The sequence below is a fragment of the Dromaius novaehollandiae genome, chromosome 12, assembly GCF_036370855.1.
Source record: "Dromaius novaehollandiae isolate bDroNov1 chromosome 12, bDroNov1.hap1, whole genome shotgun sequence".
In the NCBI taxonomy this organism is placed as follows: Eukaryota; Metazoa; Chordata; class Aves; order Casuariiformes; family Dromaiidae; genus Dromaius; species Dromaius novaehollandiae.
The window spans coordinates 11,111,903-11,128,570 of NC_088109.1; the positions used below are offsets into that span (position 1 = coordinate 11,111,903).

The 16,668-nt window shown below is 53.5% G+C and overlaps 1 protein-coding gene across 3 annotated transcripts; it reads right to left on the reverse strand.

The window, feature by feature from the left end:
- Nucleotides 1-431: 431 nt before the first annotated feature.
- On the reverse strand, nucleotides 432-15,385 carry WNT5A (Wnt family member 5A). Of its 3 annotated transcripts, none has more exons than XM_064518912.1 (5): nucleotides 14,314-15,385; nucleotides 11,141-11,274; nucleotides 9,747-10,012; nucleotides 4,831-5,123; nucleotides 432-3,310 (listed from the first exon to the last, which is right to left on the reverse strand). In XM_064518912.1, the coding sequence occupies exons 1-5, from the start codon at nucleotides 14,317-14,319 to the stop codon at nucleotides 2,852-2,854; spliced, it is 1,158 nt and encodes a 385-aa protein (XP_064374982.1). In that variant the 5' UTR covers nucleotides 14,320-15,385; the 3' UTR covers nucleotides 432-2,851. The 3 variants fall into 3 exon arrangements, with proteins under 3 accessions (XP_064374982.1, XP_064374984.1, XP_064374983.1); XM_064518914.1 differs by lacking the exon at nucleotides 14,314-15,385 and adding an exon at nucleotides 12,203-12,336; XM_064518913.1 differs by lacking the exon at nucleotides 14,314-15,385 and adding an exon at nucleotides 11,563-11,773.
- Nucleotides 15,386-16,668: the final 1,283 nt, after the last annotated feature.

The following is a 16,668-nucleotide window of genomic DNA, read 5'->3' on the forward strand; positions in this document are numbered from 1 at the left end:
AGCCCCATCCTGTAACTTCTGCACGGTGGAAACCTTTGCTCACACAAGCCCTCGGTTGACATCAGTGGCATCACTGAAGCAACTGGAGACATTTCGAGAATCAGGTCCTGCTGCCCAGAATTGCTGCAGCAAACCCTGAAAGCCATATGCACAAAAGCAGTATTAATCCAGGTCCCTAGCCCTTGTGAATTAAGTTCTTACCCATCTCTAAAACGCTTTGTAGTTCGCATTCACAAGGATTTGGGCTCAGATTTCTTTTTAAGAAGTAGTTACATCTGCACGCCTTCTTAATATAGAAATAAAACTTCAAGATGTACTTTGTATGTTTGGCACACAATCACTTCCCTGTTTTACCACGTAGTAAATTTAAAAATCAACTCTGTTCATTGTTTTAACAAATCCTCCTCTGAAAGATAATTAAAACCACTTCCCAATATACAACCAAAGTTTTATTTTTATAGTCTATCTTCCATTATGGCATAATCCTTTCTTTTTTTAAAAAACCAGTGAAATATACAAATCACGCAAGACAGAAATATGTACATTAAATGTACAGAACAGAGGAAAGGACATAGAAGATTTACATATCTGAATGACAAGTAAAATATTTTACATTAAATAGTGTTTTAATAGCTAGGATCATTAGACTCAGTTCTGCTCAGACACAAGTCACTAAAAAGGAACAAGAGGTGATTCAGCAAACGAAAAAAATGACCATGGTTTTTGTATAATAAAAACCAAAAGTGACATATTCAATGAATTAGTGCTTTATTTATTTTTCTTACTTTAAAGATATTCTTTGCAAACATCTGAAATTGAGGGGTAAATATGTCCTTGTACAATAAATTAAGAGCAATAAAGCGCCATTTAAGCAGCTGATAAATGATCAGATGAACTTTATGATACAGCTTATAGGCTCGTGAAAAGTTAAGGCTTTAGTACAACTAGGCTAAAGTGAGAGATTTTCTTCATTTTGTATCTGTAGAACCAATTTCTTTAACTTATTGGTTGGGTGTGAGCTGGAAAGAGGCATCTGAACCAATGACCAGAAGCTGTGCAAATACACAGCACCGGGGGGAGGAACGCGTATTGTTCAACAAATAACAATTTTCATTACAAACAATGAAAACCGAGGGCCGAATGCAGCACATTTGGATTTAAGGTGTCTCCTTTCAGCAATAATCAATAATGCCCTTACATGAAAGTGAAATAGAAGCAATCTCCAAACCAGTATGAAGTCGAGTGCAGGGTACTGCCTCCAACACCAACCCAAGAAAGTCCTAAAGCTGGGAAGAGGCTTGCTTCTTTGTGATTATCCTTAAAACCTTTGAATTATAAAAGTTTTTTAAAAAGAATTGAAAAATTAAAACCACCAAAAGGCTAAAATCAATCTAAAAACCTGAAGAGATCTGAAAAAGAAAATGGGGGATGAACTGCCCCTGTAATTTAGAAATTTTATTTTCTAAATCATTAAAATATATATGTACAAAAAGCTTTGAAATATCAGACACCAGCAGACCACAGTTTTCCCATATATATGTAACTGCTCAAGTATAGTCTGAACAGTTATAGTGTATAGCTGCAATATATTAACTAAAGCATGTGTATTAAAGACATAGGATGATAAATTTGGTATTGCTGCAACATCTCATTGAACTATAATAGCCACTTAATGTTATTAAAATATGGAACTATTGTCTCCTTGAGTGAAAGCATTCCCAAAATCTGCAGGGAAAAAAAAAGAATCAATCATCCCAAGAGTGGATATCTAATGATTTATTTTCTCACAAAATCAGAGGAGTTATTTGTCAAGCTGTGTTTCAAAAGGTAGCCAACTATCACACCATTTTTAAGGCATTTTCAGATTTGGGGATTTTATTTGCTGTGGGCTTTCCAGGCTGGGAGAGCAAAACTGTTTGCAGGCACGCAATGTCACCGCTGGCAAGCGCGCGACTCCTCCCCAGCCAGGCTACGGGGCACCACTGCAATCGAGACCTCATCTGCTCGCAGCGATCTCTAGCAGAAGACCCCCAAACATCACAATTAGTTGAAAAACTAATCAGGACACACTCTGCCTTGAAGTATACCTCTAGTATCTGCCAGGGCAAATTGTATTTTTTGCTTTTTGCTTTTGCTAGGTTTTGGAACCAAACCCAATGAATCACGACTAGCACAGCTGAAGCCTTTATGATCCTATGCTCTTTACCCTCGGACGATATTGTGTACTTAAGTGGGCACATTCAGATAGGCGACTGACACTGCACTTCGTGACAAACCTCGTGAATATACCACCCCTTATTTACAGAGGCCTAAATGTACTGAACAGCTTTATATACCCTATTCTGATAACTCCTAGTGTCTGCAGCTAGAAGTCACGCACAGGTCTGCGTGCTCCTCACATCCGTAAGATTGTTCTAACATCCCCAAGCACATTACATGGTTTCTCTGCCTACTGCACATGTATTATGTCCCATGGGACTAAATTAGGATATGTTGGATTTTCCCCTCAAACTACTCTATTGTTTTTAAGAAAAGTCAATTTTTTTACTTTGTAAAATAAATATTCTCAGGTTCTCCCCCATTATTGCCAAAAATATAAGCCACACACAGTTCTGGGATGGATGCAGAGAGGGTTCCAGGCACTTCTCTTTGCAACCTTTATATTTTTCTTTTTTCTCTCTTTTTTTTTTCTTTTTCCTTCCCCCCATCCCCCCCCCTTTAAAAAAAAAAAAAAAAAGACAACAACTCCTTGGACTCTATAAATAAAGTGGAGATAGTCCTGTGGAAGGGGAGAGGGGCCCACAACCCCTCGCTGGCAGGCGGCAGCAGTTCCTCCCACCTCGGCCCTCCCCTATTTGCACACGAACTGGTCCACGATCTCCGTGCACAACTTGCATTTCACGTAGCAGCACCAGTGGAACTTGCAGTGGCAGCGCTCGCGCTGCACCGTCTTGAACTGGTCGTAGCCCCGGCCGCAGCACATGAGTTCGCAGCCGTCCATGCCCTCCGAGGTCTTATTGCAAAGGCGGCCCTGGGTGCCCAGGGAGCCGGTGCTCTCGTTGCGCACGCAGTAGTCGGGGCTGGGGTCGATGTAGACCAGGTCGTGGATGGTGGGCGCGTTGAAGCGGCTGTTCACTTGCACCAGCTTGCCCCGGCTGTTGAGTTTCATGGCGGCGGCACTGTCGTATTTCTCCTTCAGGGCATCGCCCACCTTGCGGAAGTCGGCGAGCTGCAGCCAACAGGTCTTCAGGCTGCAGGACCCCGAGACGCCGTGGCACTTGCAGGCCACGTCGGCCAGGTTGTACACAGTCTGGAGAAAGCGGGGAGCAAGAAGGGAGACAGGATTAGCACCGCTGTTGGAGCATTTATTCCCCACGTTTCCTCTCCTCTGTCCCCTTCCCCCGCACCCCTCCAAAACACACAGCTCAGCACCCTCTTCCCTCCTGAAACACCCTGGGAGGGAGGAGAGAGAGCAGATGCACGGGCACCCCTGCGACACGCCAAGGAGGAGGAGGAGGAAGAGGAGGAGAAGCAGGAGGAGGAGGAAGCCGTCCTCACCCTCTCCCCGCCGCACAGACCGCCCCTGCATCGCTCACGCTGCAGCCGAATCGCAGGAATTCGCTCCCGCGCCAGCAAAGGATTTTGCTGTTTCATTGAGAAATGTAAAACATCCCTTTATTTTCTATCCCCAGTCACTCTCCCTGCTGATCTGGGCCTGGGGCTGCAATTAGGGAAGGAGTTAAGAGTCGTCTCGCTGCTGGCTCAGCTGCAGCCGCCTCTCTGCTCTTGGCTCGGCCCCCTCCTCCCAGCCCCGATACCGCTCCGCCAGAGAGCCGGCGTCCAAGAAGAAACCCCCAAACACCTATGGGTGGGAGACAGCGCTACGCAGCAATATCCTCTTTACAAAGCTTTGGCAGGGAAATATCAGTCATTTGCCCTGTACAAATAGAAATAAGAGTCAGTGTTGACACTGCCCCAAAAATCCTAGGGTCTGACACATTAGATGATACTGTAGACAACTTCCACCCAGCAGTTATAGAAAGTTTCAACGCTGCCAAATGGCCCTGCAAAGATGAAGCCGAGGAAGGAAAAAACTGCTAGAGTCTCCGCAGGCAACTGTGAAAGTGTCATTTTTCTTCTCACTAATAGTAAATTGGCCTTTCCATTGCTTTTAGACACCCTCCTCTCACATTTAAATACTATTAATTTTCAATTATCTTTCATCCTTCTTCACCTTAGAACACAAGTGTAAAGTCTCCAGCTGACTATTTCTGGCACTTCGAGCTCTAGGAAAATAATGATTTTGGCTCTTCGCATTCAGACTATTAAAAAAGAAAAGTTTACACCCATTCATTTAAGGCATTTCCAAGATTAAAGAAACCATAAAGACATGTTTAACCACAGAAGGCCATGTTTTCTAATAACATGGAGAAGCTTTTCACATCCTCTTAAAGCAGGAAAAAAAGAAAAAGTGCAATTCTGCAATGCAATTCCAGCCTGGGAAGCGCTGCCCGTCCCCCTTCCCTCCACGCACGCCACGCCGGTTGCAATTACAAACTAACGCAAGTCTGTTCTGCACAAAATTCACAGGGCCCTGGGCGGTCTGAACGACACGATACGGAGGAAAACACGAATTCGGCCCCAACCCTCCCGCGGGGAAGGCAGAGGGCTGGCAGACAACCAGATGCACCACTCGCTCGTGTTTTCGCCAGCCCCCTACGCTCCAGCCCGGTATTTTTTCTTTGTGCTCCTTGGCGGAGGTCGGCGTCCAGGCCCCCCAGACGGTCCCCGCAGCGGGACGGGGAGCGGGGACGCGTTTCCGCCGCTTACCCGCCTCCCGGCCTCGTTGTTGTGCAGGTTCATCATGATGCGGGCGCTCTCGTAGGAGCCTCTCTGGTAGACCCGCTCGCGCTCCCGGGCGTCGACGAACTCCTTGGCGAAGCGGTACCCGTACTCGATGTTGTCGCCGCAGCCGCCCCAAAGCCAGTCCCGGGGTAAATCCTTGGGCCGGGCGGCCCGGCTGCAGCCGCAGGAGGAGAGCTCGCCCTCGCGGCAGGCCCGGCTCATGGCGTTGACCACGCCGGCCGCGCTCACCGCGTAGGTGAAGGCCGTCTCCCGGCTGCCTGCGGGGAAACACAGAGCCGGCGTTAGCCGCGGGGCCCCCGCGCGTCCTCCCGCTGCGCTCCTGGAAACGCTCCCGCCGCTTTCACGTCAAAACGCCCCAAAGCTCGGCCCCGCCACGGGAGCCCGGCTCCGCGGCAGCGTGGGGCTCGCGCCCCGCTCACGCCGGCGGCGGTGGCGGTGGTGAGCGAGGAGACATCGGCCCCGAGGGCGAACGCCAGCCGCCCGTCAGGGGTTAAAACCACCGCGTCGACGTGTTAGGAGGAGGAGAGAAAAGAAAACAGGCTCCCTGTCTCTCAAAAAAAGATGTTAAATACAACTTTTAAAAGCCTGCTCCTTAAATTACTACTTCTCAAACATGATTTATGCACTTTTACCCACTTGTTCCACCGCGTTTAAAGCTGCAGCGCTTTGCAAAGCCGCTGGCATCGAGCGCGGCTGAAGGGCACGCCACTTTTCGCCCCGCTCTGAAGGAGGCCGTTCAAAAGCCCAGACGCCCTGCGTTGTTCAGGCTCTCACGCTCCGGCTGATCAACTCTGACCACGCCAGGTAAGCGAGCCCATGGACAGCCATCGTTACAAACGACAGGGGAGGGAAAAAACAGCACCTTGGCACAAGCATGCCTTGGAGGTTTTCTCCTGCATGTGGTTCCCTTAAATGGAAATTCAAAAGCTTGAGTTTAAAACTTTCTGAAGAAAAAGTGACTGAATTTGTATATGGTAGTCATACGATATCCTCAATGGAAGATAACATCCACGTACCGCTCTCTCAGCAGTGACTAAACCAGCCCTTATTTAGAGCTTGGCTTCCTCTGTCTCTTGTCCCAGGATGCCATGAGGTCTCACTATAACTAGAAGAGACTCCAAAAAAACCAAAACGTGTACCAGAGAGCCCATCTGAAGTTTGCTTTTCATCTTAAGAGACAGTATCCCACTGTTTTTTTTTTTTTCCAAAGAAAGACTACCAGAATGACTAAGAACAGACTAAAAATAAATGTATTATTTTCAACTTACATGAGTTCAGTTTTATTTCTAATCTTACTCCAATCATTTGGTCAACCTCATTTTTAACTCAGTTTTACAAGATGCTTAGGGAACAGCGTGGACTTTGCAAAGTCAGGGCTTTAAGAGGCTGGTTGAGCTTTGGACATCATCACGCGAATTCTGGGCAGCAACATTTTAAGGCAGAAGCTGTGCAAGGCCTGCCATAACCAGCCAAATCGAATAGGAGTTTTCCTGCACTTCTGGAACATAAGTAGCATCACAGGCTGGTCCATATTTAACATCAAGACGACACCAAGCTCAGAGCAGCTTTGTTAATATAATAGCTGTCATCAACTGGATTAATTTTAGTAATAGATGCTGTTTTTAAATGGGCAAAATCAGAAGTCTTATGTTTGGAAAGATCAGATTTAAGGAAGATGAGAAGCACTTTGCCCCCCACTTAGAGTGATCTACGCTCACAGGCACCTGCTTATGGAAGTACTTGTATGAACATAAGTATCAAGGGTTACAGGAGTGGTCTCTTCAGTTAAAAGAGATTTGGTTTTATACAGTGACTCATGCCTTGCATTTACTACAAGCTAGCAGGGGGAACCTCATATGGATTTTCATGTTCCCCGTTTGCTCTGTAACACACATTTTTGGATTAATTCCTTAAGCAAAATTTCCACTGGATCTAGAGGAAAGAAACATGGTCTGCTTTGGACCACAGAAGTTGCCTCTTCTGTTCCAGTTTATTCTTTTCACGTTTAGTCAGCTCACGCTCTCACATGGTTAACTATGTTGTTTATTGCAGGATTTAACCTCATAAACCTGAGTTTTTTATTATTATTCATTATTATCTTGGAGCATATTTTAAAGAACTCGCTCTTAGTGGGAAGGAGGAGGAAAGGCTGGGGAACAGAGAAGAGAGTTGTCCCCAAAGCTTCCTCATGGCTTGAACGTTTAGGCAAATTGTAAAATAACACGAACTGTTGAAACAGATTTCAAGGCCCCTCAAGCTGCAAGCCAACACAGCCTAAAGTCATCGACCCCAGGAGCACATTAAGAGTGATGGTTCAACATGGATGAGTTGCTCTGAATTTTTTTCCTAGTCTTTAGGCACAACTGTGCTTTCCCTCACTGTCAAGCATATCTGTCTTTTCCCACAACGTCTCCCCCATCGTAGCCATGGCAAGGAAACACATTCCAAGCACACGCGAGTCCCCCTCTCGCATACATATAAAAAACACAGAACTGGAACAGTTCAATATACAGACACTGTAGGAAGCCACCCACAGAGCAAGGAACTGAGCTTTGCACTTGATGTGAGTAAGTCTGCAAGAACAGAGCAATTTTTATTTTTTTTATACCTGACCATAAGATACAAAATGCTCTTTGTCTGGTAATTTAAAAGCGTTCAAAATCAGGCAGCAGGCGTGAATAGCCTGGACCCCAACCACACAGAGCTGCTGGGGGAGGATCCGCTTATTGCGTTTTCCGTTCCTGCTTCTCTGCCGCCTCGCAGCCGCAGCCGGGCCGGCCCCCGGCCCCGGGAAGCCAGGAGATGGCGCAAGGCGTCGAGGCACAGCGGCACCAGAGCAGCCGAGAACAAAAGCCCCCAAACTCCCCAGCTCCGTCAGCAAGTCTCCGAGCCCACAGGCGGGTTTATCTGCACAGCCTCAGCCAGCTTCGCCGGCTCGGCCCTGGAAGGACGACCGTCCGCCTGCGCTCTGCGGCAGCGACCGCCCTGTCTGCCCTCAGCTCCGGTGACAAAACCCTCCCGACCGATGGGGACCGGACCCCGACCACCGTCTCCCTCCTCACGCGGGGGCGAGGGAGGCACGACCGGCAGCGCCCAAGCCGAACCCGGCTCCAAGAGCACGCGCTCTCCTTCCACGCAGGCCATTACTGGTCACCACCGAAGGTCAGTGCGAAATAACACGAGCGCTGCCGACAACACCTTTCTTGTTCTCCCTGAATACGCTCCTTAGGACCTGTAACTCTTGCAGACGGCTATTAACCCTGCTTCCATCTGCAATTAGAATGAGTGGCTTAATTAGATGATGAATTACTATGTAGACATCCAACTAATGCAATCATACGCAGGAGAAGGGTGCGGCAAAGTTATTCAGCTTGAAAGAAACCACCTTTAAATAGATCCGTCATACTTGGGGAGGGGAGAAACTTGTCTTCTGGAGACAGGCATCGCGACTCGCGGGCCCAATCCTGCGCACTTCTTCACACAAGTAGTCCCACCGAGCTAATTTGCACTTACTTGAATAATAAGTAAGGGCTGGAAGATGAAGCCCCAACTCTAAACAGGTTATTTTTCTGACATTTGTTAGATTATTAGAACAAAAAGGTCTACAGAAAAGGTTTTTATTCACGTTTCATGTGCTTTTAGGCTTTGCTCAGGCAGGACATTGGGGGAGGTTAATACCATGCTTGCAAAAAATCTGGGGAAGGTTATTTTTCTGAAATCAGCTGCTCCAAGAAGATATTTTAATGCTATAAAGCTTTTTATTCATCTGAAAATCTCCAAATAAAAACCTTTTACAAAAATTGAGACCAAATGTGAATTGACAGTACTCCTTCAAGCCTAATTGGAGCTAACCAATTTACAGATAAACCTAGCTGGCATCTAACTTTAACACTTTTTTTTATAGCAGGACAGAAAAGTACTGAAATAAAAGCTTGAATTTAGATCTCAAACTAAAAAGCAACGCTGAGTTTGTCAGTATATTGATCACTACATAAAAGATCACAACTGTCACCTAGGAAAAATAGGGGTTTTCTTCCATTGCTTACACAGAATCAGCCTTGGGAAAGCCAGAGGAAGCTTACGCCATGGACCTAGGTCAGTACCACTGGTTAAAATTTTGCCAGGGACTTTAAAATGCGATGAGGTCCTTAAACAACAGGAAAGGCAGGAAGCACGTGAGCATTGGAGAAGCACATTTCAAAGAGGATCTGATAGGAAAAGGGTTGGGTGCCCACCAAATTGTAGCAAGATGTTAAGCACAATCTGTCTCTCTTACCAGCTACATGATTACATTAACCGTGAGTTACAAGGACAACCACAGGTTTTGCCCTGATAGAACCGATTTCATACCAATTACAGTGCTACATCATTTTTAACATAAATCCAACCTTCTCAAAAAGAGCAAGACGTTACCATATCTGGAAATAAACACGGAAGAATTGTGTATAAACACTAATAGACAGAGCAGCAATTTTCAGTTAACCTCTAGACCAAGAGTAATTTATTATGCAACCACTAACTTTGGAACTAGACATGGCCATCTTTAATTTCACAAGACATTTCTTGTTTTAATTCTTTTAGATTGCCTCTATTTTGCTTCATTTTTCTCTGAAAGGAGAACTCAAGGCCACATCTTCCCTTCCTTCTCCTCTGTTCCCATATGCAGATATACGTTCCTACTTTGTTTTCCAAGACACATGGCTGGACAGTGGTGGGAAATCACCTCCTGCTAAAAATAATTCAACTCCTTTGCCAACTTTTAAAAACACTTGATTGTATACAGTACTCAGTAAGAACCTGGCAAGAGTTTCAAGTGCAGAACATAATGTGCCATACATATCCTTAGACAAGAGTTTAATCACAAAGATTTTGCTTCCTACCTATCTGCATGACTCTGCCAAAAACAGAGTTGTTGTCCACAGTGCTGCAATTCCATCTTCTATGTCTGAACTGATATTGGCACTCCTTAATGCCCGTCTTTGCACCCTCTCCAATGAACTGCATATGGTCCTGATACAATTGGCAGAGTTTCTTCTGTCCTTGGGAAAGCCCTGCTAGCTGGCTACATAGTGGCTGGGCTCCTATTATATATACCTCTGACATCTGCACAGGGTTCATGGGGTTCATAGGATTCATCCCTAAAGACCTGCATAAAGAAAGATTCAGATTAATAAAGAGAAAACTTTAAAAAAAAAAGTCTATAAATCTCAAACAGAACTGTATGTTACATGCAAGCATTGAGCCTATGACTCCTATTTTTGCTATCAGGTAAGAAAAAAAACCTGCACACACACAAACATGAAACTCATCCATGTGCTCGTCCCCATACGTTACTGGCTGAAGACACAGGCAATGGATAAGACTTGCAAGAATCGTATCTGGGCAATCTTTCACCAACTTTAACAGACACAGTAAAAAATAAGAGAAGACCCAAACAACTGCAAGGCCAGAGAAATATATAAAGAAAAAACAAAAAAGCCCCCCAAACCCACTTTATTTTAACATACATTATAGATTTAAGTCTGTATTTTCAATCTGTTCTACCATAAACAAATACTGAAATCTTTAACATGCCAGAAGTTAGAAACTACTACAGACTACTTCGAGCTTCTTCTGACTGACACAGGAAAAAGAGGCGAGTATATTCACTACGAACAAGATCAGCCTTGTTTCTTAATTCTTAAAGTGCTCTGCGCATGATACGTTTTAATTGAAAAATGCACATTAATCTGGAAATGATCAATTGAATCAGCAGAGAAACATTCATTTCAGAAATTCCCCACATCATTCACTATACAGAAATGGATAATTTTCCAAAGTAGAAACATAAATGTACTTCTTTGAAGCAAAATATAGGTATAAACATTTAAGTTGAGGAAAAGTTCAAACCTAAATTTTAATCTAGTAGTCAATATTACTCGTAACTCAGCATTTTCTCTTACATATGCTAAATTTCCAACCTCAGGGAATTGAAGTGACTCTCTCAGAAGAGATGCAACTCCACTAGTTTAAGGATGATCAAATCCGTGGAGAATCTACTTTAAAGTATTCTAAAAACTGAAGTTTATGACAGGAGATGCTACACATTTACACTTATTCCAGAAACACGTTCATTCTACTGCACGACATATTACACTGAAAACATGCCTCTCCGGCAGGCTCGTTCATGCAGCACTTCCTCAGAAACAGATAAAGCACAGAAGCAGCAAACAGGCATTTCACCCCGCAGCACGCGACACCCCCTTTTAAAATCGAGCCCATCGAAGATGCTTACCACCAAGAGCTGGCTTCTATTACAACCTGGGTAAAAGAGCAGAAAACGGCCAGAGCCACTACGAGGTACTGAGAAGCCATTGTACCGCCAACTGTCCCCAAAGCACCTCCTTGGATTAATATTGCCGTGGATTTCTAGACGGGGGGGAGAAAAAGAAGCAGATTGTTTATTGCTTCTCAGACCATTTTCGAGCATTCAAGTTTAAACAACGGAAGTGTCCGGGCCCCTTTTAACTTGACTCCGGCTCGGCTGCCCTTCTCCCCGCCGCGGCTGCGGTGGCGAGACGCCGGCACGGCGCGGCCGCCGCTTCGCCCACGGACAACCCGCCCGCCCGCCCACGCACCCGCCCGCCCGCCGCGGCGCCCCGTCGGGGGGGCCCGGGGGGGCTGCGCCCACGCGCGGCGGCCCCGCGCGGGGATTACCCCATCGCTCCGCGGTGCGCCTTAGCCCCGGCTCTCATCGGCACTAAGCGCTCCCGGCTGGCTGAAAAGGGGCTTCGGCTTCGCGAAGCGAGCCCCGACGGGAAGGGGCGGGGGCGGCCCGTGCCGGGCTCTGGCGGCGGGGGAGGGGGCAGGCAGGGGAGACCCCCGGGGGGAGCCGGGCCGGCCGGGGGCCGAGCCCCGGGGGGCGGGGGGGGGGCGCGTCCTCCCCCTTCGCCGGCGGAAGACAGACGTCCCCAGCTGCCCCTGACACCATCCCGCCGAGGTCCCCTGCGCCGCCGGCGAACCCGCGTCTCCGCGCCGCTCTCGGACGCGGGCTGCAGCGGCCCCAGCACCGCCGCGACGGCCCCGGCCGCAGCGCGCCGGAGAGCGGCCCCCCCGCGCCGGCCGGGGGGCGAAACACGTCCCGCAGAGCGGCCCGCGACCAGCGCCCGCGTCCTCGCGGGGGACGCTCCCGAACTTGCTGCCCAGTGCCATTCTCTTCCCCTGCTTCCCCTCCCCTTGGAAGCAGAAGGGGGAAAAAAAAAAAGACATTTCGACACTTGGGGGCTCCCTATTCATTCTCAAAACGCCTCTAACGCGGAATTCAAGGTGTTCTTAATTTTAATTTATTTATGTTTACCAAGGGTCGGGTCGGGACGGGACGGGACGGGACGGGAGAAGCGCTGTCGCGACACGCCGAGGAAGCGCCGGCTCACCCGCACCCGGCCGGACCGCACGGAAAGTCGCAGCGAGCGCGAAGACCGCGCACACGCCCGCGCGGAGCGATGCGCCCGCTCCGCCGCCGCGCTGGGCGCAGCCGCCCCTCGGCGCGGCCTCCGGGCGGCTCCAACAGCCCCTTCCCCAACGGCGGGGGCTAGCCCGGGCCGGCCTCCCGGGGGAGACGGAGCTCGTCCATTTTAGGTGGGATACGTCCCACAAAAGATGGGAAGCCGAGGGGCAGAGCCAGGTGCGCCGGGCGCCCGCCGGGACACCCCGACGCGGCGGTTTTAACTGCGCCGACTTGGACGGGTCTTAAAAAGAAAAAATCCCGGGCAGAAGCGCCCGGGCGCCACGGCGAGGCCGGCAGGGCCCAGCCCCGGCGCCCACGCGCGACGCCGCGGCTCCCCGACGCCGCCCGAGCGGCCCGCGGCGGGGACGAGCCGCCCCGTCCCACGTGGGCGCCCCGCGGGGCACGGCGTTGCCGCGGGCCGCCCCGGCGCGGTCCCCGGGCGCCCAGGGGGAGCCGTGCGGCCCCGCTCCCAACAGGGGGCGGCCTGGGCCGCCGCAACCCCCGCGCGGCGACGCGGCCCCTCCGACGGCACCGGCACCGGCACCGGCACCGGCACCGGCACCGGCACCGGCACCGGCCGCATCCGCGCGGCAGCAGCGCAGAGGCGCCGCGGGGCAGGAGGAGGCACCTGCGGGCGGGGGGGCTCGTCCCCCGGCCCGCCCGGGCCCCGTCTGCGCTCGGCAGCTGACATGCAGCCATCCAAAACAGAGAGGAAAAAGTCGCCGAGGGTATCGGCTCTCGGCGCCGGGAGTGCGAGGCACCATGTTAAGCTCTGCAGGGCCGCGGGGACTGGGGACTGGCTTCGGGCGGTTCGTGCGCCCCATGCAGCGCCGCGGGCTCCGGGGCAGAGGCACAGGGCCCTTTTACAGGTCCTGCAGCCGTGGGATCGCCTGCGATCCCGTTTTACACGGGGTGTCTGGAAAGGCTGCGAAGGCATCTGGCTTTCTGGGAGCGCTCCCTCGGGGAGGGGGGCGCGGGAGGGAGGGGGAGCGGCGGGGCCCGCGGCACCGCGGGGCTGTAAAGCGCGGCCGCAGCCGCGGGGGGCTCCCAGCTCCGCGGGGCCGCGCGGGGAAAGCGCCGCGGCCACCCCCGCTCCCCGCCGCGGCTGCGGACGCCGTCGGGGGGGCGGGCGGCTCGCCGGTCCGCGCAGAAAGCCGCTCGCCGGGTCCCGGCCGCGCCGACTGCCGCAGGAGCGCGGCGGGGCCGCTGCGCGGGGTGCCCCGCACGCCGCCGCTCCGCACCCGCGGAGGGCCGTGGCTCTGCGCCGCTGAACTCCGCGTGACCCTCCGCGGGCGCCTAGGCTAGCGCACGGCTGACAATTAAAAACAAACAAGCAACAAAAAGGCAGCAGCCCTTCCAACATGGAGTCCTCGCAGCGCCGAGGGGCACCGCGGAGGCTCGCCTCTCCCCTGCTGACCCAGGCAGGACCCTCTGCAGATGCGAAGTGATAATCTCCAGAAACTTAGAATAAAATTAAAAAAAAAAAGGGGGGGGGGGAGTCTCTTACTCCAGGTTCTCCGCTGGCCTTCTGCCAGCTCTCCTTAAAGGTACAGGCCACCATTAGCGCCTACTTTTACCTCCTCCATAGCAATCCTCCTAGGAAAAGTTTGGAAAGATGTCTTTAAACTTGCGTGAGGAGCCGCTGCCAGGAAGATGCACACGGGCTGCGCGGGCAGACCCGGCCGAGCAAGTGGCCTTGCAGCGGCAGCCCTCCTCCTCGTTTAGGAAAAAAAAGAAAAGAAAAAGACAAAAAGAATAAGAAAAAAGGAAAAAATAAAGGCATTCGAAGCGCTTTTTCCACGGCGGGCAGCAGTTTTCTCGGCGGCGGGCCGGAGCGGCGGGTCCCCCGGCGGCGAGGCGGCAGCGCGGGGAGGCGAGAGCCGCCCGCGCCCCGCGCACGGCAGGGCCGCGCCCCGCGGAGGCGCCGCGCACCCTGCGCGCCCGCCGCGCCGCGCACTCACCTCCATCGCGGCGGGATCACCGAGCGGCAGCAGCCAAGTAATCCAAGCGGAGCAGGGGGGGAAAGGGCGAGGCGACGGTACGATCCCGGCCCGCAGGCGCCTGGCGGGGTCCTGCCCAGCAGCGGACGGCGGCGGCCGCCGGGGGCCGGCGAGCAGCCGGGGGCGCGCGGGGGGCCGCGGAGCCGGCGGGGGGCGGCGGGCGAGCGGCGGCTCTGTCCGGCGCAGGCTGAGCGGGTCCGACTGCGGAGCGGGGCGCCGGGGCAGCCTTCTTTCCAAGGTCCATCAGCAAGCGCAGTAATTAGGGCTCTCCACCACCAGAAGAAGAAGAAGGAGGCCAAAAAAAAAAAAAGCCAAAAAAAAAAAAGCCAGCCCAACACACGCACTCAGCGCCCGTGGGCGTGATTGTGCGGAAGCAAATAAAAATCTTCACAAGCGGCAGCGAAAGCGCCGCGGGCGCCGATCCGTCCCACCAGCCCAGGTGGTGCCGCCGCGGGGCTCCGCGCTCGCAGCCGGCCGCGGCGGCGCTCGGCCCACCGGCGCGGCCCCTCCGCGGCTCCGCGCGGACGGCGAGGGGCAGCAGCGGGGCCGGCGGGCGCGGGGCTCCCCCTGCCCGCGCCCCTGCGCTCGCTCAGAGGCTGGGCGGTGCGGAGCCGGGCGGCCGCGGCTGCAGAGCCATCCTCGGGCTGGCTCCCTCCATTTTACACAGAGAAGAAAAAAGCCGAAAAAAAGAAGAAGAAAACCCAGCAAAAAAAGTTCTCTGCACAACTGGGGGAGGGGGAGGGGGCCCGTGTGCGCGCGTGTGTCTGTCTTACGGGGCGACTGATCCTGCAAGGCGGGCAGGGGCAGGGGGAGGGGAGAAGTCCGGGGCTTCAGGAGCTGCGGCTCCCCCAATCCATCGCCGGCAAGAGCCCCCAGCGCCGGGGCGCAAGTTACGCGCGGGAGAGCGGGCCGGCGCCGCGCTGCAGCCGCCCCTCGCTCCTCGAGGCGCTGCCCGCGGCCGCTGCAGCAGCGCGGCTCCCCCCGCGTCTCCCTCGCTCCTCTTCACCCCGCTGCTTAAAACTGTTAAAAAAAAAAAAAAAAAAAAAAAAAAAAAAAGTTGGCGAGCCAACGGCAGCTGAAAAACTTTCGGCGCAGCGCATGCGCCCGCCCCGGCCTATTGCGAAGGGGGCTGGATTTTAAAGCCGTACGGCAGCCAGCGGCGGCCGGGGGTCCCCACGGCCGGGGAGCCGCCGCCCCCCCCCCCCCCGGGCACGCGTGGGCCCCACGGCGCTGCGCGGCCGCCGGGCGCTGCAGCCCTAGGGTGACAGCGGCCCCGCGCACCGGGGGCAACGGGGCGCCCCGCGGAGCCCCCACTCGCGGGCGTGTGCGCGCAGCGCGCCGGGCAGGTCTCGCGGAGGCGGGGGGCAGCCGCTGGGTCGCCTGCCGAGCGCGGGGGCTCGGCGCGGGCTCGACGGCTTGGGTGCCCCCCTGCTTGCCCGGCGTCTCTTCCCGCTGTACGCTGGGCAGGTTGCGGGCAAGGACCGTTTGGGTGAAATCCTGCGGGGCCCGAGGAGCCCGAGGCCGAGGGGGGCTTCCCGGCCCCTTTGTGCTCCGCGCTGCCCCTGCGCCCCTCGCGTCCCGCACGCAGGAGAGCGGAGCGATGCCGGGCCGAGCCCGACTGCGCGGTGGTTCCCGTGTATTGGCCTCTACCTGCGCCTCCCCCGGGGGATGTGTGTGTGTTGGGGGGGGGGGGGGGGCACATTATCAAAGCAGCGCTGGCAAAGCCGAGCAGGCTGCGGGAGCCGCTGCGCTATCAGTAAACGCATCCAGTCCCCCAAAGCCATTCCGGGGCGCCCCAAACCCCCCCTCCCAAGGCGGGGGGAGGCGCGGCTCGGCCGCCGGAGCCCCCCCCACGGCCCGCCCCGGCGGGGCGCTGCCCCAGCTGAGCGCAGCCCCACGGCGGATGCCGCCCCCGGGGGCTCCGGCCGGCCGCCCGGGCAGCCCCCCCGGCTGCCCCCCCCCCCCCCCCCCCCCCCCGTCGGGGCGCCGGCCCGGGGCTTTGTAAATGAGGTGCAGCGCCCGGCTTGCAGTTCCGGGGTGGGGGGAAAGGGGGGAGAGGGGGCTGTGTCCGCTCCTTTTAGGAAGACCGACCTTAGTTTTATGCCTAGTAAATAATATTTTACTGCCTTTGGTTTACTGTGGCATTTCAATTATCCCCTTTAGGAGTCTGCAAACTGCGCGGGTTAAAGGTCATTTCTCAAATCGCTAGAATTAGTAAAGAATAGCAGAAAACTGTAAAAGGGGGAGGAGCCGCGCAGTAAAACAAGAAAGATCGCCTGGAATAAACTAATAAAGAGCCCCGAGCTGTTTACCTCT